At 39.2% G+C, this 22473-nt stretch overlaps 3 protein-coding genes across 4 annotated transcripts in view; 2 read left to right on the forward strand and 1 right to left on the reverse strand.

Moving 5' to 3' along the window:
• The window catches only part of LOC115690183 (endoribonuclease Dicer homolog 2), a 37949-nt gene extending 27898 nt beyond the window's left edge, over positions 1-10051 (forward strand). For both annotated transcript variants that reach the window (XM_056304097.1, XM_030616444.2), the window contains exons 4-22: positions 172-306; positions 623-704; positions 789-853; positions 1593-1733; positions 2436-2564; positions 2642-2771; positions 2850-2949; positions 3034-3229; positions 3311-3471; positions 3647-3865; positions 3988-4214; positions 4380-4651; positions 4831-5252; positions 5356-5459; positions 5842-6038; positions 7163-7372; positions 8020-8427; positions 9007-9285; positions 9441-10051. In XM_056304097.1, coding sequence (XP_056160072.1) covers positions 172-306; positions 623-704; positions 789-853; positions 1593-1733; positions 2436-2564; positions 2642-2771; positions 2850-2949; positions 3034-3229; positions 3311-3471; positions 3647-3865; positions 3988-4214; positions 4380-4651; positions 4831-5252; positions 5356-5459; positions 5842-6038; positions 7163-7372; positions 8020-8427; positions 9007-9285; positions 9441-9785 — 3822 coding nt within the window. In that variant the 3' untranslated portion in view covers positions 9786-10051. The remainder of the gene's footprint in view (positions 1-171; positions 307-622; positions 705-788; positions 854-1592; positions 1734-2435; positions 2565-2641; positions 2772-2849; positions 2950-3033; positions 3230-3310; positions 3472-3646; positions 3866-3987; positions 4215-4379; positions 4652-4830; positions 5253-5355; positions 5460-5841; positions 6039-7162; positions 7373-8019; positions 8428-9006; positions 9286-9440) is intronic.
• A 1087-nt stretch (positions 10052-11138) lies between these two features.
• Positions 11139-15949, forward strand: LOC115690184 (peptide chain release factor PrfB1, chloroplastic). The gene is made up of 6 exons (XM_030616445.2): positions 11139-11495; positions 11603-11823; positions 12689-12892; positions 14480-14695; positions 14842-15028; positions 15431-15949. The coding sequence occupies exons 1-6, from the start codon at positions 11267-11269 to the stop codon at positions 15724-15726; spliced, it is 1353 nt and encodes a 450-aa protein (XP_030472305.2). The 5' UTR covers positions 11139-11266; the 3' UTR covers positions 15727-15949.
• A 361-nt stretch (positions 15950-16310) lies between these two features.
• LOC115690185 (uncharacterized) lies at positions 16311-22473 on the reverse strand. The gene is made up of 12 exons (XM_030616446.2): positions 22281-22473; positions 22108-22163; positions 21959-21992; positions 21720-21818; positions 21485-21633; positions 20741-20779; positions 20463-20555; positions 20003-20101; positions 18697-18798; positions 17795-17878; positions 16837-16902; positions 16311-16623 (listed from the first exon to the last, which is right to left on the reverse strand). The coding sequence occupies exons 1-12, from the start codon at positions 22348-22350 to the stop codon at positions 16537-16539; spliced, it is 978 nt and encodes a 325-aa protein (XP_030472306.2). The 5' UTR covers positions 22351-22473; the 3' UTR covers positions 16311-16536.

Raw genomic sequence — 22473 nt, forward strand, 5'->3', positions numbered from 1 at the left:
TAGGTAATCCTGATAATTACCTTGATATATATATTTGCTTCATCTCTTCTAAGGGAGAGCACTTTAATTTTGTTAAGTATCAAGGGCGATCATTGTAGTTTCGTCCTCTGTTGATCAGTGACTGAATTCATCATATTGAATGGTGATCTTATTTCGTGTTTGTGCTCCCAGGTGCTTGTCATGACACCAGCTATCTTGCTCCACTGTTTGAGGCATAGCTTTTTCAAGCTTGACCTGATAAAGGTTCTCATCATGGATGAATGCCATCATGCAAGGGGTAAACATCCATATGCATGCATTATGACGGTGAGTCGTGGATTTGTCTTCTTGAATTGAAATAATATTCTATATGCAACTATATCTACAATCTGTGTTTGAGAAATGGCTCCAATACGGTTGTTGTCGCATTATCAATTCACTTGTGTAATCTCACATGTCGTTAAACCTGTTGCCAATACATGTATCTTTTGAATTTTGGAGCGATTGCTGGTTGGTGGTTGGTTTTTTGCTTGTTGAATGAGATTTACACTTTCGTTTCTGTTGCATTGCACCTGCCTTTTCTGTTACCTAGCATGCAAAACATGTTTTCGCTCATAGTGGAGGGATATGGATGCATCTACAGGAATTCTATCACCCTGGGTTACGTCGCAATATGCAAGTCCCGAGGATATTTGGTATGACTGCTTCACCAATTAAGTCCAAAGGTATGCAAGCTTCTGAATTTTAGTTTCGTGGCTTTGAAAACCAATCTATGCCAATGATACTTGACTAACTTTCCTAAAACCTAGGTGGGAACTCTGAAGTTCAATATTGGCAAAATATTAATGAACTTGAGACTGTCATGAACTCAAAGGTACCTCCTTGTGTTGTTGGATCCAGGTGTCTCCTTATGCTACACTGAATAAAATCAGATGGTGGTGCTTTCTTTCTCTAGTATGAAGTTACTTTTGCTGCTGCTGTTTGATTTTTCTATTTTTGCTTCAATTTCACTTTTAAAGGCTTGGTATGGTGTTATTCTTTGTGTTGGACATGTCCATGCTTATGCAATGTTCATATACATGAGATTACTGGATGCCTTAATATAATTTACACTATGCACAGATTTGAGTTCCTGAAATTAAGTTCGACTTTTACCTTTGGCTTTTGTAGTTGAGATCTGATGTTGGTTTAATATCGAATACCTCAAGTCTCTGAAACCAACTCCATATTGGTATTAATGGTCAAACCTATGTAGGACAAAATGAAAATATTTTCATTTTCCATTTTGGTGGGGAGTCAAATAATTTAAAAGCTGCCCCCTGCATGACCCAAGAACTGTGATTAACACATCCACGGACGTCATTGTTTCTCTGGGCCTTGTGCTGGTTTGTGCTAGTCACCCTAGTCTGTTTCCTTCTCGAAGTATGAGACGTTGCGCTGTTAATCCCTTTAGGCGTTTGAATGTTTAGTGCTTCATGAATTTCTCTGTTATCCTTGTTTGTTATACGATAAGCCATGTAGGTTCTGTTTCATCATTGAAATGGTGCAGCTGTGTCTTGACACTTTTCCTAATTTCTTCTCACGGTCATTTTTTGCTTCACTTGTTATCTAAGGTCTACACCTGTGCCAGCGAATCTGTTCTTGCCAGATATATTCCATTTTCCACACCAAAGTTCAAGAGTTACGAACATAGGGAGATCCCTTTCGCTCTCTATCACCATTTGCAAGATCAACTGAAGGGTTTTGTGGAAAAGGTTGGTGCCTTGGGTATGAACTTCTGCACAACATGTGAAAACTAAGGGCTATAACCACCTGAACTAAGTTAACAGGTCACAGATAATAGTGTCTTTTCTACCGAATATTAAATCTCAATTTTGGGATCAACGTGGTCAGCAGATAGTGTTTATGCTTTGGAAAAATTGATAGTTTCGTTTCTCTAACACAGTGTTCACTCAAATGAAGGGGCAAAAACAGAAATAGTGGAGAGTGAAAGATTTTGAGTATTGTGGTCTTTCATCTCTTTCTTTATTACTGTTGCTGAAACTGATGGATTGCTTGGTGTGGATCTGGCTTTTAGCTTTCTTCTTTAGGTTTAAGATTTTGGTTTTTGGAACAAAAAAATTGTTTAATGTCGAACACCTCAGATCTTGTATAGATATAAGCATTGATGTTTGAAGTCATAATCAGTAAAACACCAATTTTTGTTTTAAAGTGTCCTGAAAGCATTATATTTTTTTACTATCCCTGGGTTGTTAAAAAAAACACGTTTTTTGGGTTTATACAGTGCCTGAATCTTTTATCTGCACCTTGGTCTGATACTGCACATGCTCATCATATTGAGCTACACTACATGTCATGAAGATTTGCGCCCCTCCTTTGAATTTATGGTTCCCTGTTTACTTTGAGTGCCTATCCTTGTCTGAGAGCTTTATGACATTTTGTTTGTTGCTTTTCAGTATGAAGTGAAGCTAAAATGGTTAGACATTGAGGAATTATCAGCTCAATCTACAGGGAAAAAAATTCAGAAGATCTTCTCAACGTTCATTTTCTGTTTGGATGATCTTGGGCTTTGGCTTGCACTTAAGGTGCTATTCTCCTTTTTCTGTTTACTTCCGCTATCTTTCCATTCGACAGTATAGTTAACTGAATATTCCAGTAATAGGCTGCACAGTCAATATCATGTCGTGAAGTTAATGACTTATCTTGGGGGAACTTAGATGTGTTTGGTGAGACAATTGTGAAGGACTTTAGCCAAGATGTCCTCAATGCATTATCGGCTTGTATTCCTTCAGGTAATTTGATGAATACTGATTTGTAACTATCCAAAGTCTGATGCTCTGTTTGACATATTTCTCTCTCTTCTTTTAAAGATCCAAACTGGTCAGTTGGTGCTGATGTCCAAGGAGATGTGGATGCTGGGCTCATTACTTGTAAAGTTGTTTGTCTCATAGAATCCTTACTTGAGTACAGGTAGGTATATGAATGCAAGATCTCTCTGTTTCAAGTTACATGTGAACCTGCATAAAGAAATTATCCCTCTTTATTTCTTTTCAGGGATATTCATGATATCAGATGTATAATCTTTGTAGAGAGGGTTATTACAGCTATTGTACTTCAGTCTTTGCTAAGTGAGGTGCTTCCGAAGTACTGTAACTGGAAGACCAAATACATAGCAGGAAATAACTCTGGTTTGCTATCACAGACAAGGAAGCAACAAAATGAAATCGTGGAGGAATTCCGTAATGGGAAGGTTCGTTTTCTTGTTTCCCCTGTGTCGGAGATTTTGTTAACTCTTCTACACTGTAAACTGCTTAAGTGTTTCCTTTGCCAGGTGAATATCATTGTTGCAACGTCAATTCTTGAAGAGGGTCTAGATGTGCAGAGCTGTAACTTGGTCATTAGGTTTGACCCGTCCACCACAGTAAGCAGTTTTATTCAATCCCGAGGCCGTGCAAGAATGCAGAATTCGGACTATTTGCTGATGGTGAAGAGGTGATATTTTTGCTCTTTATCATTGGCTGAACTGAGCTTATACAGTTGGGTGTCCCTCTTTGTCTGTCACTGCAGAAAATTATATTGGATTCCAATAGATTATTTTATCTTTTCCCATTGTCATTTGCATTTGTTAGTCTATTCTTTTTGTAACACCTTCTTTGCTATGACTTAGTGGGGATTCTTCGACGCATTCTCGTCTTGAAAAGTACCTCTCTAGCGGGGAGACAATGAGAAGGGAATCTCTACGACATGCTTCCCTTCCGTGTGAACCTCTTAATGGCAACTTGTATGATGAAGAACATTATCAGGTGGCGAGCACTGGAGCAATTGTTACTCTTTCTTCCAGTGTTGAATTGATATACTTTTATTGCTCTAGGCTTCCTTCTGATAGGTAAGTTACGTCTCATTTTTGTTTTTTCTGATGCTATATTTTTCTCAACCTTTGATTTCTGCAGCTAAATGCACGTCTCTCATGTTCTTCCATGTGCTTTATGGTGCTTTTAAATTATACAGTTACTTCAAGCCTGCTCCGAGGTGTGACGTAAACGAGGAGATGAACACCTGCACTCTTTATCTACCAAAGAGTTGCCCCCTAGAACCTGTTCATGTCCAAGGCAATCTAAAGATGCTGAAGCAAATGGCATGTTTTGAAGCATGCAAACAGCTTCACAGGATTGGTGCTTTGACAGACAATCTTATCCCTGCTATTGTTGTGGAGGAAGCTAATGCCCCAGTAGTTGGTATTCTGTTATCTAGCTTCTAAAGTTCGGCATTTGCTTTTTCATACTTCTAATTTGTCTAGATGATCATGGCCTTATGACCTAGAAATTTTTTCTTCCTAATTCTTTGGTCATAATTACATTTACTATATATTTTTTTGGCTTGTGTCTCTTGCTTGATGAAAGGCAATGAACCATATAATGAAGACCAGCCCGCTTACTTCCCTCCTGAGCTGGTCAAACATCTTCCCAATAAGTCCAAGACACTGTATCATTGCTACGTGATTGAGTTGAGGCAGAACTTCAATTATGATGTAACAGTTCAGGATATTGTTCTTGCCACGAGGAGTAAATTGGAAGATGATATTTGTGGTATGTCTTTTAAATTAGAAGTTCCCAGAGGATCGTTGTCGGTGAACGTGAGGTACGTGGGAGAGATTCATCTTGATGAGAAGCAGGTGAGCTGTTTTATTAGTCTTTTATTCGACGAGAATGATATTTTTCAACATTGTAACTGCCTTTGTTCTAGAAGGGTAGTTTGTAGTAAAATTTTTTGCTACCTAGTGGAGGTCTGAGCAAGTTCACTAAAAATCTTGAGGTGGCTCTTAATTTACCTCTTTCTTAAATCATGTCACAGGTGCATATCTGCAGGAGATTCCAGATAACTCTTCTCAGTGTGCTTTTATATCACAGTATGACTAAACTGAGGGAAATATTAGATGGTTTAGCTTTGGTGAAAGCTCCTGATGTTGATTATCTACTCCTACCACATGCTGGTGCTCATCCAACACCAGGCACCATAGATTGGAGATCTGTCGTCTCTGTGTTATTTTCAAATGATAATCACATCTGCAGGAATTACTCAAAGTGTCGCCGTCATCGTGTAAGAATGAAAAATGGCCTTGTATCTCGTTGTATGCTGGAGGGTTCCCTGGTCTATACTCCTCATAATGGTCAGATTTACTGCGTTACCGGATTTTTTGATGATATGAATGCAAATTCACGTTTGAGGATGAGAGATGGGACAGTTACAACATATAAAAAGTACTACAAAGAAAGGTAATAATTCTAATTGAAAATTTGATTAGAAATAATACTTCGGCAGTTCTGTACTTTTGCCCTGAATACCCATGGTCAAGTTCTCAGCATGTTATTATTGCAGTTACGGCATCAAGTTATGTGTTGAAGAAGAGTTTCTTCTTAAGGGGAGGCACATATTTCACGTGCCAAATTGTCTTCAGCGGTGCAGGCAACAGAAGGAGAGAGGTTTTTATCTGCTCTCTTAGTGTATTATTTTTGCTTGCATGAAAATAATATAATTTCTATCATCACGAGGAAAAATGATAATGTGTTGGTTCTTCACCCAAAGTCTTATTTCACATTGTTAAATATGTCAAGAATGAGCTCAACCGTACAGCTCTTAGTGAATGTCCCCCATAATGGTTCCTCTCTGCTTTATTTAAAGATGCTACTATAAAACTTTATGCTTCAATACCAGACTAGATGATAGCCCTTCTGATCATCTCCGACACATTTTCATTTGTAAATGTGAAAACACAAATGCAAAAAGATGTTAAGATAGACCAATCTTTTTCATAGCTCAATGTATCATTAACTCGTCTGTGGATGTTACATTTTGTTAATGCAGAATCCAGTAATGCTTCTGTGGAATTGCCTCCCGAGCTATGTCACGTGATTTTGTCCCCAGTATCTGTAAATACACTGTATTCCTTCTCATTTGCTCCACCAGTTATGCACCACCTTGAAGCTTTGCTTGTTGCTGCTAATCTGAAGAGGGTGCTTTCCAACAGTTGCCCTGAAATTGTCTCTATTCCTACTATGAAGGTCTTAGTTCCTTTATATATCGACACTCGATGCTCATAAATGTGTGTGACAAATATTTTTTATCCTTTGTTAATCTTGGCCAAATTATCTGCTTTCTATATGAGGTGACAATCATGCATCTGAGTGCAATCCTTTCATATGCATTGGTTAATTTCGGTTCTTGGGTTTGAGATTCAGTTCTCAATATAACTCTTGGTATGACAATAGGAAAGGCCCTTTCTATGGATGATGGAATTCCCATCAGTCTGCTTTTGTAGGTCAGATGGGGCATTTGATGCTGACACTTTGACTTCTGCTATGGCTGTGTCCTATGTCTTCTGATATTGTCAAATTGACTTTAGATAAAAGGAATGTATAATGATAGGCAGGAGAGTGCTTATAATTTGAGTATTTGCTGCCTCTATTTTCTCTGCAACGAAGGATGTAAGCCATAAGGCCTGCAGAGTTTCCGCACTCGGCCATATTCTTTAAAAAATATCTTGACCCCCCTTCTATCTTCCCTAAACTGCAGCGACACCCCTTGCATTTTCAATCTTGGAACGGCACATCCCATTAAAATGTGTTGGCCCTGTTCAAATAATAAAGTACATGGATGGGCCTTAAATAGGTTTCACAGTTTAGGCAAAACTAAAGGGATTTCGTGGCAATTTTCACCATTTTTTAAAAAAATTTCTGGCCTTATTTTTTATTGATCGTAACCATGTTATTCCTTGACTCCTAAAATAGAGAGCTCGTGGGCTTTATTTTTAATCAAATAATAAACAAGCTAATCTGATTAGGGCAAGAGAACCCCGGAATAGTGTCGTAGTCTTGCTTGACTCTGAAAGGACTGGGTTTTCAGATTAAACCTAGCGGCAGTTTATCTATAAGTCTTTTAGTTGATGTCTTATGTGTTTTTGTTCTTTTAGGTAGACAATGCATCTCTATGGGCCAAATATTCATATACTTTTTTAGTTGCTTTTGCGTAATACTGGTGTCTTTCTATTTGGCAAGTCAATCTTTATGAGAATAAGAAGCTAATATCATGATTAGTCATCTAGAGAAGTTTAATCTGATCACATAAAGCAGCTGCTTGCCATGTATATCAAGAGAATGTTGGTTGACTGTCATTCTGTGTGTTGTAGGTCCTCGAAGCACTTACCACAAAGAGGTGCCAAGAGAGATACCATTTGGAATCTTTAGAAACTCTCGGAGACTCTTTCCTTAAGTATGCCGTTTGTCAACAATTATTCAAGACATACCAGAGTCATGATGAAGGCTTGTTAAGTGTCAAGAAAGATAAACTGATTTCTAATGAGACACTTTGCAAGTTAGGGTGTGACCGCAAACTGCCGGTATTGTCTTCTGTATAATTTTGTCAGGTTCTTGTGATTATGGCTTCAAGAATTCGATGCATCTCATTTCTCTATGTGCTAAATTAATTTGTTTCTCTTTCATCACTTTTCTCCAACATATTTCTCATTTTCCATATAAAGAAAAGCAGATTTGAATCAATGTATTTGGGTTGTAAGAGTTGCTTGCTTTTCTGTTGACTGGGAGAAATATTCTAGGACTGCTAGACATTGGTTTGTAAGAGAGCTTATAGAGATAACTTCCTGGTATTATCATGACTGGTATGATTCTGGAAAACTATTATTCGGGCCTTGTAGTCATTCTGCTTGTCCAAATTAAGTTCGATGGTTCTATGATTTTATTATGGTGATCTTAGCTTACAAACAATAGTATTTCTCAAGATACTGAGAGTGGAGTGTAAAAAATTACAAGAAATGCTTGATTTGGAAATAGGGAAAGAAAAAAATGACGATTTTTCTTTGCCTAAACTTTGTTTTGCTTCATTTCCAGTGAGCTGGTTGAAAGCCCTAGAAACATAGTTCTCTTCCAATGATTTTTCTCAACATACTTTTCATGTCATTTTTTGGACAACAATTTATCGAACTATTTCCCGTGCTAATTCTGCTCTGTTTAATATTTTTGAATGTAGGGTTTTATTCGTAACGAACCCTTTGATCCTAAAACATGGATCAATCCTGGTGATATATCTAGAGGACTGTCCCTGTGTGAGGAGTTGCTCCCTGAAGCAAGAAAAATGTACACTCTTGGGAGAAGAAAAATAAAAAAAAAGACAGTTGCCGATGTTGTTGAGGCACTTCTCGGTGCATATGTCAGTACTGGTGGTGAAAATGCTGGCTTGTTTTTTGTGCGTTGGCTGGGTATTGAAGTGGACTTTGGAATCAGCCCGTACAGAAATGTTCTTGTAAATCCTGAGAAGCACATTAATGTCAAGCATATAGAGTCCCTTCTAAGCTACTCATTTCGTGACCCTTCTTTGCTGGTGGAGGCTCTGACTCATGGATCCTATATGTTTTCAGAGATCCCAACATGTTACCAGGTACTTTGTATGTCAACTTGTTTTTATCCATATGTGCCTTGCACCTACCATTCGTTAAGACACTTCTTGTGGAATTCACAATTTATATTCAGTGTGTATTTTTGGAAAGTCTCGAGCATGCTCAAGTAGTCTGGCAATGGTAGTGCCGTGTTTACCCCACTTGGATTGATATTGGTTCTGTACATTGGCATTAAGACTTTTAAGCAAAATGGCAGATGATGCAGCTACTCGTTCAATTTCTGCATAAATTTGTCACATCTTTATTCATGATGCTTCTTTAGCTGTGAATTGCCTTGTATACAAGTTGTATTCTGTTCAGAGAGTTTGTACTGTGATTTATGGCCTCATCTTATCACTTGAATACCATTGCTGTTGATTGGTCTCTCTGTCACCATTGCACATGTAAATATTCGTTGATCTTGCTGATTAACTGGCGTAATTGAAGATTTCGCATGTGGAAAGAAAGTTTGCTCTGAGATCATCCAGTGATCCTAAATGCTTATTTATCTTCTGGTCTGTGCTTCATTTTGAGCAGATCTTGACTGGTGAATATATCGAATAATATATTCTTTTGTGCAGCGACTGGAATTCCTTGGAGACTCGGTTTTAGATTATCTGGTCACGATTCATTTATACAGAAAGCATCCTGGCTTGTCCCCAGGAATATTGACGGACTTGAGGTCTGCTTCTGTCAACAATGATTGCTACGCTCAGTCTGCAATAAAGGTTGGATTGCATAAGCACATTCTCCATGCATCAACTGTGCTGCAAAAGCACATTGCCGACACGGTCAACAACTTTGAAAAATTATCATCTGAGTTTACCTATGGATGGGAATCTGAAACATCCTTCCCTAAGGTTAGTCTTGTCACTTGTGCTTCTATACTCGTGTTCAGTTTTGTATCTTTCACTTACGTAGCAATTCCCAAGCCATGTGCTTTCTCTGAGATTGGTTTTCATGATTTCCTACTCTTTATGATGGGGCATTGACGCAAGTTTCTGGAATGCGACAGGTTCTTGGAGATATAATAGAGTCCCTGGCAGGGGCAATCCTTGTGGATTCGGACTACGACAAGGAAAGAGTGTTCCAAAGTATTAGGCCTCTTTTAGAGCCATTGGTTACGCCGGAGACGTTGAGGCCGAATCCTGTGAGAGAGCTGACCGAGCTTTGCCAGAAGGAGCATTTCATATTGAAAAAACCCGTTGTGTCTCGTGAGGATGGTGCGTCCTCCGTCACAATTGAGGTCGAAGCTAAAGGGGTAGCATACCATCACACGTCGAGAGCAGCTCATAAGAAGACGGCTAAGAGGTTAGCTTCGAAGGAGGTCCTCAAGTCCTTGAAAGAAAACATCCCTTGATTATGAAGATCGATTCACGACAGCTCGTGTCTACAAATCAAAACATTAGACACAATGTTTTCTTGTAGTCGAATCTTCGCCATTCAACCTCCAATTACTGTGGAGTGGCATTATTGACTCCGTTTTTTATGTTAATTGCCGTTGTGGCTATGGCTGCTGTGTTTTTTTTTTTTTTATCGGAGAGGGCAAATGTGGTCACGAGGGAGGGAGAGATCCGTTATGTTAGGCACTGAATTTTGTCAATTTAAGGGTACATTGTGGTTGTAGAGGCCGTGGTTGAATGCATGTTCAACTGTAAATAACAAAAACTAGGTCTGCTGCAGAAAAGTTTTGCCGAAATGCGCCAGAATCAGCCAACTTGCCCCATTCTTGGTGTAGGAAATTACAAGTTCGATCATGTCCGCATGAAGCGCACGCCTAGTATCTAAACGTGAAAATGATACAAATAATCCATGAACTTAAGCTCAATGTATAAAATGTTCCCTGAACTTTTAATTTGTTCGATATAATTTTTAAACTGTAACCCGGTATGCAATGTCTTTCTCGAACTTTCAATTTGTTTAACGTAATCTCTGAATTTTTTATATATGTTCAATCTAAACGCGGACTATATGAAAATGTTCAATATTTAAAGTTCAGGGATGATATTTTCAGGAACCAGATTGAACAAATTAAAAGTTCAGGTATCAAATTGTACATTGAGTAAAAGTTCAAAAATTATTTATATCGCTATCACTATCTAAATATTGTCAAATTGTTAGCACCAAAGCTTCAATGTGATGTTTGCGGGCTTCGACGCGAGTACAATAAGTTGGGCCCAGAAAAGAGAGAGAGTCCATGAGCTCGTTCTCTATCTTCAAAAAAGGGAAAATGATACAAATGGTGCATAAATTTTGATCAAATATGTAATGTGGTCATTGGATTTTAATTTGTTCAATGTGGTCATCAAACTTTAAGCCAATGTACAATGTCGTTCATAAACTTTCTATTTGTTTAATTTGACTTTTGAACTTTTGATACATATTCAATTTAGTCGTTGAACTATATGCAAATATGGAAGGATAACATTAAACATTTTGTTATAGTTTAGAGACTAACTTGAACGTGTAATCCTATATTGAACAAAATAAAAATTTAAAAATGATATTACACATTGAATTAAAGATTATGAATCATATTAAATAAATTAAAATTTTAGGCATCGCGGTTCACATTGAATCAAAATTCAAACACTACTTGTGTCATCCTCTCTCTTAACAATGTCCTTGACGAATGCACCGGCAAAAAGAGCCTGCATAAAGGCGGAACCTTTTCTGGCCAAGAAACGATGAATGATCATCACCGTCGTCATCATCAGCATCACCGTCGTCATCCAGACCCAGAATCCAGATATAGAAAGATAGATAGATAGATACACAAAAACCCAGAAGCAGAGACTGCTTCGAGTTTCGGTTTCCGTTGGGTTCGTGGGGGTCGAAGGAATGGAGGGTCTGTCTCTGGTCCGACCCTTTTGCTGCTCGAATGCGTCGGCCGTGTCTCCTGCGCGGGCACGACCCTTTCTTCGTCCTCCTCGCCTTCACCATCTTCCAATGCCTCGTCTCCTGCCGCCTCCTTCTCGCTCCCGTTCAGTCGGGTCGGTGGTGTGCTCGACCTCCAATGACCAGCTCAGTCAGAGCGTTGGAGCCGACTCAAGAGACTGGGCAATGCAAGGTCCTTTTCTTGCTTCTGGGGACCGAATTTTCTTGGTTTGTTTGGGTTGTTAATGGAGGTGACATTCTTTTTCGTTGGCTTCCTCTACCCTGGTATTTGCTTTTCAGATTTCTACTCCTTGAGAAGAGAGGTGGAAGCTGCATCAGCCCGTGTTGAGGATATCAGAGCGTCCGCGGGGCTCCAACAGTTGGAGAAAGAACTGGCGGGTTTGGAGCTTAAAGCATCTGATGCCTCCTTCTGGGACGACCGTGCTAAAGCTCAGCAAACCCTCTTGGCATTGACTGATGTCAAAGACAAGCTCAGGCTACTCTCTGACTTCAAAAATCAGGTTTTGGGCTCCCTACCAAATCTATCTTCTCCGCTGAATTGTTGTGTTGAGTACCATCTATCTCACAGCACCTAAATTGTTGAAAATCCAGCCCTTTTGCCATCTGCCACTGGGAATTTGAGCTTTTTTGTGTTTCTGCTGTCTTTTGTAGTGATGCTGTCAAGGGTCCATTAAAGGGAAAGTTTCTTATCGACTTGTGGTTATAGTTTCCCTCTGGTTTTGTAGACTACATTCTCACCGATGAGTTTGTGAAATTCGAAAATTTGAAATAGCTTATGGGTCAGGAGTTGATCATAGCAGAACTATGTGCATTTTCGGCATTTGTTGCCACACTTTGGGTTTTTTGTGGTACATGTTCGTGTGTAATACATATCCGTAGCCCAGTACAGTAAATAGGGGAGAAAAAACAATAGTCTTGCAATCCCTGTTGATGATTATCCTCATCATCATTGATAGAGGTGTCTGGTTAAATCTTCAATTGTTGATGGGGGGCTTGTGAAAATAAGCATCATTTTGTAGTTTTACCTTGCAGATGGATTGATGTGGTTGTACATGAAGCTATTTTCAGTAGATAATAGAGATTCAGCATATTTTGATGTCCCTTGGAGAATTTAAGCAGTATTATGGACCTTCTTAAGTTGTCTCTCTGTTTAGTAGATCTAGTGTAAATGTGCAAAAGGTCTAGAGTTGACCTCTTATGATCTATTATGCTTATATTGAAAAATCATTAGCATCGAAGTGAAATTTGAAAAGTAGACACATTTTGATGCAGATCGTTCTGAAAAGCTTCAATTAAATATGCTCTATAAATCGAGATATTTTCATTTGGAACACGTGCTCTCTAAAGTACGTGACTCCTGATCAGGTTGAAGAGGCAGAAACTATAGTCATGTTAACCGAGGAAATGGACTCTAAAGATACGGGACTTCTTGAAGAGGCTGCCGGTATTATCAAACAGCTGAACAAGGCATTGGATCTCTTTGAGTTAACTGAGCTCCTCTCTGGTCCCTACGACAAAGAAGGTGCTGTTGTTAATATAACAGCTGGTGCAGGTGGTACTGATGCACAGGTAATTAAACACGTATGCCATCTCTGCTGTTCTGCTTTTGTTGAGCATTGACCTTTGAGGGAGCATCGACTTATTTTTATTGGAGGACGTACATGGTAATTAAACACGTATGCCATCTCTGCTGTTCTGCTTTTGCCAAGCATTGACCTTTGAGGGAGCATCAACTTATTTTTATTGGAGGACGTACATGGTTTCCTATTGAGGCATTGAGAAACTCAACGACCTGGCAATGAGATTTAGAAAAGGCTTGCAATTGGAAATTCTAGCCTAACTCTTGAAATTGTAATAACAAGATCCTGTTAACTTAACTGGTGATGTCAATGCCTATGTGAATCTGGGAACTTTCAATAAGATAATTGAGAATTGGTGGCTGCAGGTCAATAAGGGACAGGCAGTTCCTTGGGAGACTAAGGGTGTTTTTGTTCTGTGGAGCACTTCTTGATGGAGGAACATGTTTTTCATTTTTAAGGAAAATAGTTGGTTTACAGTTGTTTGGTGGTGTATCTCAAGGAAAAAAGTTTTATGATGTTTAGATTTTTCTTTCAAAATCATTGTCTCCATTATATTGTTCCTGATAAAAGACACTAAGATGATATTGAGATGTTTATCTAAGATATTACTGTTATCGGAAGTATAAATTTTATGTTTTTTTTTTTCAATCTTTAGGAAGCACCTAAAAAAGGATGCAAAAAAAAAACAAAATTGAAAATGCGAATAATCAACAAACTTAACTCACATAAAACTTCACGTGAGAATGGTTCTCCTTTACAGAAAAGTAATCAAAACCTGATACCATAGTAAGCATCCAAACATAAGGTACCACAGAGAGAGAGAGAGAGCGTGCATGTGGAAAAGGACCTTAGGACAATTTCTCCTTTTTAGGTGGAGAAATTGTTTTCCTCAAATTTAAATATGGTTATTTTTCCTTGACTGTAAAGTTTTTTCTATTGATTATCCACTTTCAGCGAACCAAACATATGAAATTTTGGAAAATCATTTTGTGAAAAATCGTTTTCATAATATAAACACATACTAAGTAGCATTAAGGTTTAGAAAACTATGCCTTGGTGATGCAGTTAATTTTCAATCTATATTGAATATTTCTGAAGGCTTGCTACTGAGTAAATTTAGCCATCCTTTGAAGAAATGGTCTGAAGCCTTTTCTTCTATTGGCCTGGTGTTTACATGATTCTCTACCATCATCCACATCCCATAAGCCAAATTCTTAAATTTGATTTAGTTATGGACATTGAATATTTTAAAAGTGTAATATGTAGAAAATACCTCTGAGCCTAAACGAAATGATTAGATCTGATGGTTTGTCAAACGCAGTTCTCTTTTTGAAGTGGTTCCATAATGACCACAAGCCTCAAGTCATACATCTCTGCACTATGTCGATTGACACTTGAAGTGTCTTTCATTTTCTCTAAAAAATCTATTTTTAATAATTTTTGATAGCATTTAATTAATACAACTAAGAATGCTAATCTTCCTTTCATGTAAGTAATGTATGAATCTGTCTAGTATGTGAGCTGCAGTATTCTCTTTTCTTCTTTCTGTAAATTATTATGATCGACTTCAGTGCAGGATTGGGCTGACATGCTTCTCAGGATGTATGTGAGATGGGGAGAGAAACAGAGATATAAAACAAGAGTGGTTGAGAAATCCATGGGAGAGGAAGCTGGGATCAAGTCAGCAACACTTGAAGTGGAAGGGCGCTATGCATATGGATATTTATCTGGTGAAAAGGGGACTCACAGGATCGTCCGACAATCTCCATTCAATGCAAAAGGTCTTCGTCAGGTAATATTTGATTATTGTGATGATTCCACTATTTCTGAAGTTCGTGTTTTCAAGGAACCTATGAAAGTGCTCTCGATTAGTCGTGTTTCCTTCGAGAACAAGAGGAGATTTACTACCATGTTTTTCTATCTTGGAAAACCATGCAGACTAGCTTTTCTGGTGTTGAAGTCATGCCTCTTCTTCCTGAAGAATCTCTAAATGTTGAAATTCCGGAGGAAGATTTGGAAATTAGTTTTTCAAGAGCAGGAGGGAAAGGTGGCCAGAATGTGAACAAGGTAGAAACGGCAGTGCGGATCACTCACATTCCCACTGGGGTCACTGTTCGCTGTACAGGTATCTATCGTTTTGTCTGAAATTGTCAAACGCAACAGCGTCATTCATTCATTTCTAAGTTCTGCTTTTCATCATTGGCCAGCTGTTTTTGCCATAGGTTATCTCAAAAGTACTTTGTAGGATATATTGACTTTTTTCTAGGACTATGAATTGATTCTCTCTAGAACTTGGAAAAATAGATTATGTTCCATTTAACCTCTTATTGGATAGTACTTAACCGTTACCTGAGGTGCAAGGGAGCTCTTGGAAAATGTTTGTTTAAATTATCTCTTGACGGTTCTTAAGAGTGGTCAGGCGAACTCTTTGGACTTTTATTATCTCACTTATCTTGTGGCCACATGAAGTCTCAGCTTGTTCTATGTGTGAAATAGCAAACTGATATTTCAGTAACTGCAAACGCAGAGGAGAGATCCCAGCTATCAAACAAGATCAAAGCGCTCAGCCGATTGAAAGCGAAGCTACTTGTCATAGCAGAAGAACAGAGAGCATCTGAAATCAAGCAAATACGGGGGGATGCTGTCAAGGCCGAGTGGGGCCAGCAAATTCGAAACTACGTATTCCATCCCTACAAACTCGTCAAGGACGTGAGGACGGGGTACGAGACGTCGGATATCACATCTGTAATGGACGGTGAGTTAGATCCGTTCATTAAAACATACCTCAAATACAAGTACAGTATGTCGGTGTCGGCAAAATGAAGCTGGTCAGTAGGCTGTTTCAATATGCTGCTCGAGTTGGCCGGTTGGGTGCTTACCATTACATTTGTTAAAAGTGTAACGTAGCAAATGAAGATGGTCCATAGGGCGTTCTTGATATGAGATCCATTTTTTTGAAGAAGAGGCATTTTGTGTCATGGAACTTTCCCCGCTGAGAATGTATATATTATACGTAAGACGTTATTTGGGCGATACCTTCTTAGGATCCTTGGACTTTCTTATATCGATAATTCAACCCCGCCAGTAAGGCACAAGCACAAGCTTGAGTCCACATTACCTGCCTCACTTGCATTTTCAAGCATTGGTACATCAAATTTGGTTCTTAGCATGCATTAACAGCACCAACTTCCCTCGAGCCCGATGCCTTTGAGTATGTGGGTTTGGAGTGGTAAAGAAAACATTCATTGACAACAATTTTACTTAAGTCACCTTACCTGTCAAAGAAACAGACCATCTAAGCCCCGAAAGAAAAGGGAGAAAGATAACACAGGACCATATTCGAACGATTGTTGAAATTTGCTGTCAAACGGTCGCCCCTGGGGTTATCAAGGTGGATACCAAAAAAATCATGGTAACTGAGTTTGCATTGAAATTGACCTATTACAAATTGGTCGAAATGATTATTCATTTTCAGGTGCCTGCTTTCAAGTCAGCTCATACAAGCATCATTACTCTGTAAGCGTGCAACTCATGTCCCCTAGGGAGGAGAATACAGAAGCTCTTCCAGACGAATAGAAAAATACTCGAAATGTGTACAGTACCGTGACAAATTAACTGTGCCAGTTGATGGTTTCATGCTGCCTTTCCTTTCCCAAAAATCAAGCCCAAAGAATAGGTGTTGCCTTTTTGAGCAGCTGCTTCAACTCGATTCCCGCCAATCTAGAAATCAATGTCACCGAAAACCCCCGTATGAATTCAAGAAACAATGAATTGCAGTGACCAAAAACACCAGGACAGACCAGAATAGTCTTTTTGGCTAGTAAAACGGTATCCAGGAGAACATAGCATTTCAAAAGCACCAAGCAAAGACCAAACCTTCATATTTAGAACTGAATGTAACAATTCCTGTATCAGGGAATACATAGGAAGTACCTTGTCCATGAGAAAATAGCCGATTGTTGGCATGTACTGCACCAAATACATGACAGCAAGTACAGGCTGCAAAAAAGCCACTTACTCCATTAGATGTACAGACAGTTAGTTGAGAACGAGAACAGAGAGGCCTTGCATTATATACTTCTACTGGATGACACATTCAACAAGGAACTATCTGCATGAACATTATGTGCCCATCAAAAGAGCACCAATAGATTGTAACCAAAGTTTGTTAAACTATAAGCTACTCGCGATTCATCACCAAGCTCCTTCCTGTTTTGAGAGCACATCAAACTAAAAATTCTGATCCAGTTCATTAAGAGTGTTCTTCAAAAGGATTCCCTTCGATGATCCGACTTGGCCATTATTACACATGTTGGCCACAAGGAGCAATTAGATGCTATGGAAAATACAATAATTATGTTAAATTCTCAGTTAGATCACAGAACCTGCTCGTATAGAAGCACTCCTATTATTGAAGAGCACCTGCCTAACGGAACTGTCAAATTGAATGTGCATCGCCTTACAACTCTTCAAAGTGTTGTCACTCAGGAGCAACTATTTTTTTATAATAATATCAATAAATTTGTTGATAACTTGGATTTATCAAACGTTAAGTTGCAAAAAGTGCCTCTCTTGCAAGGAAAAACGAGAGAAGCATTGCTGGACGCTGACATTTTATAGGACTTCACTACTTCAATGCATAAAATTTTTTAAGTAACATCATTGGGTCGTATTCCAGTTCGAAGACAGATCATGCACGTTATTAATTTGAAAAGTGTTATGCCAGGAAATTTTTCAACTCCTGAAACAGGTTAGAGCATGACGTTGAAATTTAAGAAAACTTACAAAACAAACAAGATATATTACAAAAGTGGAGGTTAATCCAAAAAATCAAATAAAGAAAGATGAGAAAATCTCTTAAGTTCGAAAATGAAAAAAAGGGAACACCAACCTGGTATGATATCCAAGCTTCCTTTAAGCCATGAGAGGCTGCAATTATTGTCAATTCAGCACATCTTTCAGATGACACACGCTTCTGTAAGTACGAAGAGGTAGTAGAGGTAAGACAGAAAACAAATGATCCCACAGAAGCCACGAACATGACAAACAGAGAGAATATGTCATAGTAGGTTGATTTAACAACTACTAGGTGTTGACTGAACGGTGAAACTTGTAGCAATGCTGAGTGGCAGATTCTCTCTTGGCCTGCTCAAAGAGTGCAGAGAACCACTAGTTTTGCAACTGACAAGGAGGTTTATTCATAGCAATATAGAAAATAACCAGGAAACTGGAAATAATCTATTAAGGAAAGTTTCCTAAGTTAAGGTTATGGTTTTTGGAGTCATTAATTTCTTGTCCCTGTTCTCCTGGCCATAAAAGTCTCTAAAGAGCTGCTCACAGCATCACAAGAGAGCTTTCAGTTCTGCCAGCATTGAAATCATCATGTTCGGTTGGATTATGCAATGAATGCTAATTGAGTTCTTTGCTCTAGCCTTTTGTACTTCTTTGCAAAAGTATGGCCTCTGCATGGAAGTGTCTTTCTTCCATGGATGATACAGAATTTTCAACTGCACACAAGCAAAGCAGCTTCCCTGCTATGATAACTTGGCAATAAGAGCAACACCTGTTGCATGTAAATCAGCCTCTAGTTGATGACTTATAAGTTCATCACACGCTAGAATCGGGAGAGAAGTAAGGTATAAATCATTAGTGATTTGCCCATTAGAAATAGTTGCAGTTGACTAATGGGAGCAAGTAAACACTTGGCATCTTCTTTGGCCAAAAAAATTGAGAGCTGGATCAATAGCTAGCGTTCTATTCTGTAGGAAAAATCTAAGAACAGTGCCAAATCACCTCTGAGGAGCTCCTCTTCGTGGATGCTGTCGCTCCAGATCCATTTGATGTCTCTATTGGTCCAGGACAAACAACAGTCACCTTGATTCCTTTCCGGAAGAGCTGCAAGCAGGGAAAGAAATAGGCTTCTTTTGAAAGAATTACAACTGAAGGAAGAGCAAGCAACGTGTCCAGAAGATGCACGTAAAGAGAAAATCAATGTATGAGAATCCTAAACTTATAGAGGTATAAAACATCAAAGCACTGTTCTCAATTTTTTTAAAGAAACAATGAGGAAACTATCAGAGCCCTGTTGTGCCTCACATAGTTGCAAGCAGGAACTTTTCAGCACTTTTTTGACATTCGTAAGACTAGGACACTTGTAGAAGTAGAACCGTTTGTCTTAAAGACATCAAAGACTTCTCCAATTACAACGGTCACAATCTACTTCACCATCACAAGCTTTCTATAACTAGAAATTTTGTCTTCACCAAACCTTCTTAGATGCAACCATGAGAACAGGCACATGCTCTTCTGCCACAAGTTTTCTTGTAAGGATTTTTTCTTGTGTTATTCCAGATAGGCGCTGTTCAGGCTAAAGCATAAGATTCTCCCATTTGTCCTCACTACTGAGTACCAATGGCAAGTTCAAAGGATCCAAATCCAATTATCCAGTAAAAAAAAAGCTTAAGGATATCCTTATGGTAGGACAAGACCAGATGTTAAGATATTTTAACATCAAAGGAAGTGGTAATACAGACACTTGTGAAGTAGTCCTAGTTGACTGATAGCAAATATTAAGTGAACTCTTAGTTTCAATTTTGAAAGGATTAATGATCATAGCAAGGGCAGCGGTTGATATAAATTTGCAACTTTGAGGCACCCTTTCTCCAGAAGGATGCTTGAAAGGTACCATAATAGATAATCTCTTTGTTCCAAGTTTACATGGTAGATGCCTTCGTTAGTAAATCCAATTACTCATCAACTTAGCATCAACAAACTTATCAAGGTTACTTTTTGCACAGTTATCTCTATTTTCAGCTTGATAATTCAAGCATGCAATTCTCATAGTCAATCTTTTCACATAATTAATTCCTGTACTCCAAAACTGCTGACACAGCCATTATTTAGTTCATCGAACTGATGCATAATATAGCTCCAAAAAAAAAAAGTGACGCATAATTCCTGCTCGCAGGCTAGACGCATAAGTCCTGCTCGCAGGCTATCTCAGTGATAGCTCTTCCTCCAACTATGTAAGCCAGAAAGTGAAGATACTACCAAACAGACAGTCACAAATATAACCTTGAGAACAGAACAACCTGTATACCTCAGAACGCAAAGTATGGAAGTAACCATTTAAAGCAAACTTGGATGCAGAATACACAGCTTGACCAGGTGCAGGTGCTTTCCCAGCTGCACTACTCATCTGCAATAGTGCGAAAACAGAAGCTTTTTGACCAAAACATGACTAATAAAACTGGTTATTGGCAAAGGCAAGAAAAATGATTCAGTATTCAACTAGAGCCATTATAGCAGGGAAACACAGCAAAGCTAACATTTACAAGTTCCACATCTACTTAAATCTATATAGCCAAGGCCAAACCTCCATCTTACCTGTTGTATCTCAACGAAAAAGTGCCTCTTTCTCATATCTGATCTAGGCTTCAGAAAATTTCACAAGACTACAAATCGAGAATTACCCGAATTTTGACATGCAAGTTTCCAATTTCCAAAGGCACCTTTCCTTACCAAGGCTAGTAAATAACCAAACAAGTATTTGCACGTACCACAACAAACTGACCCCTGCCACGTCTGAGCATGAAAGGTGCCAAAAGCCGAGTCAAAGATATAGTCCCAAAGACATTAACATCGAATGTTGCCTAGTTGCATAAAAGAAGAGCATAATTGGTAAGTTAAGATAATTAACCTGCAATTCTAATTGTAACAGAAGGACCATCAGTGCATAAGAGGAGAGAAAAAGAGCTGTGTATAAGATTGAAATCTGCGATTGTCTTAGAAATTTAGTCACTGTTGGTTTCAGAGCTGATGCAAGATTCTTCCATACCTTAAAGCTTTCTTCCGTCACATCCAAAGCTGTTGTTTTCTGCCACAGTCAAAGAGATTGATTATGAAGGCCTAGCTAATCACAGTACACATTCACCCCCTCTTATGACACAAATGGTTTCAGGGATATAAGAATATCAAAACCAGATGATATGATGGGTGCAGACCGGGCTACCATCTTTGCGTATCCCATTCTAGATCAAAACGGAGACCACCAAAGAAAAACCCAGTGCATTGAACTAGAGATGTAGAAAGATTCCCCCACATGGTAATCCAAAAAGAAAGTTTATAGCCACTCTTCTATCCAATTATTGGAGGAAGACTGGTGTTAAATTATTTATTGTATATTTAAACAACTTAAAGCAAGAGCTAATTTTGCTGGTAAACTTTTCCTTACCTTTCCTTCTGGGTTCTTTTCTATTCTTTTCAATGAGCTTCTTTGCCTTATGATATTAATTTGAATAGCCATGCATTGTGATAATGGACCTCTTCAACCGTTGCAGTGATTATATTCTGTCATTTGACCTCATCTTCCAAACTTTTATTTTCCAGATAAACAACTTTACTGTACCTCCAGGCATCACACTCGATCTTTTAAAAGCATATTTTAACCATGCTGGTTTGCGTAACGAGCACCAAATGCAAAGGACCAACTTCTTAATCCTGCTAATTCCAGCATCCTCATTGTGCGTGTGTGATGTCAATTTTTCATTAGTATTTCGTTCGAAAAGTACTCTCAACTTACAGGGCGCTCAAAGGCCGCATTGTGGATCATAATGTCAACACCAGAGCCAGGGAAGAAAGATTCAGCCTTCTCCACAGCCCGCCGGAGAGAACCTTCTCCGGATGCCAAATCTAGCGGCAAGATTTGCACTTCATCAGGCGCGTGTTTACCTGCCAACACGCCATGCGCAAGTAGTGTCATCGTGAGCAATGCCGTCGGTAACTTGATCGCAGGACAAAACCGAAAATGACACTACCAGTGAGCTGAGCCTTGACGCGCTCCAATTCAGCTTCACTCCGAGCAGAGAGTATGAGCTTCGCCCCCAGATTCGCTAGTTGCTTCGCGAGAATCTCCCCTTCAAGAATCCAGCACGAAGAGAAGAATACTCAATAAGGTAAATAAAAACGGGTGGCACGACCCAACAACAGTAACGCCATGGGCGAGCTAAACGAAGCAAACAGGAAGACACGGACGCAGCGAGAGGCGAAACCATACCAATCCCACGACTAGCGCCAGTGATCCAGACAACCTGCGCGCGCACGAACGACGACCCACCTCAAAACGGATTAAGCCGAGCCCAACAAAAGGGGGGACAAAAAAAAAAGAGGCAGCGATGAGACAACAAGGGATCGCGGGTCGCTCACCTTATCTTCAATCTCGTCGCGCTTGACATGCCTCTTCGACATCAACGTGAAGTCTCCTGACCAAGGACAGAGAAACAAAGAAAGAAAGAAAGAAAGAAAGAAAGAAAGATCAGATTAAAGAAGGAGGTGAGCAGAAGAGAATGGGGAGGATGACGGGTGAAGAAGAGGACGACCATCGGCGGTGACGAACTTGAAGAGCAAAGCGGAGATGCCGAGGAAGAGCAGGAGCAGGAGTATCATCATCGTCTTCCTCGTCTCGGTCTTATTGTGCAACCCTGTCGGAGTCACAGTTAGAAGAACCTCGACCGACCGACCCTTCGTTTAGTTTCTGCAGTTCATGGCAACGATAGCGTCTACAATTGAATT

The sequence above is a fragment of the Syzygium oleosum genome, unplaced genomic scaffold, assembly GCF_021117445.2.
Source record: "Syzygium oleosum isolate NSW1041296 unplaced genomic scaffold, Sole_v2.1 Sole_v2.30, whole genome shotgun sequence".
Lineage (NCBI taxonomy): Eukaryota > Viridiplantae > Streptophyta > Magnoliopsida > Myrtales > Myrtaceae > Syzygium > Syzygium oleosum.

Coding starts and splice junctions, on each gene's coding strand:
- LOC115690184 (XM_030616445.2), top strand. CDS start 11,267: ATGGAGGGTCTGTCTCTGGTCCGACCCTTTTGCTGCTCGAATGCGTCG. Junction 11,824..12,688: donor TCTCTGACTTCAAAAATCAG/GTTTTGGGCTCC, acceptor ACTCCTGATCAG/GTTGAAGAGGCAGAAACTAT. Junction 15,029..15,430: donor GGTCACTGTTCGCTGTACAG/GTATCTATCGTT, acceptor CTGCAAACGCAG/AGGAGAGATCCCAGCTATCA.
- LOC115690185 (XM_030616446.2), bottom strand. CDS start 22,350: ATGATGATACTCCTGCTCCTGCTCTTCCTCGGCATCTCCGCTTTGCTC. Junction 20,102..20,462: donor GCAGGGGTCAGTTTGTTGTG/GTACGTGCAAAT, acceptor GCACTATTGCAG/ATGAGTAGTGCAGCTGGGAA. Junction 18,799..20,002: donor TCCATACTTTGCGTTCTGAG/GTATACAGGTTG, acceptor CCCTGCTTGCAG/CTCTTCCGGAAAGGAATCAA.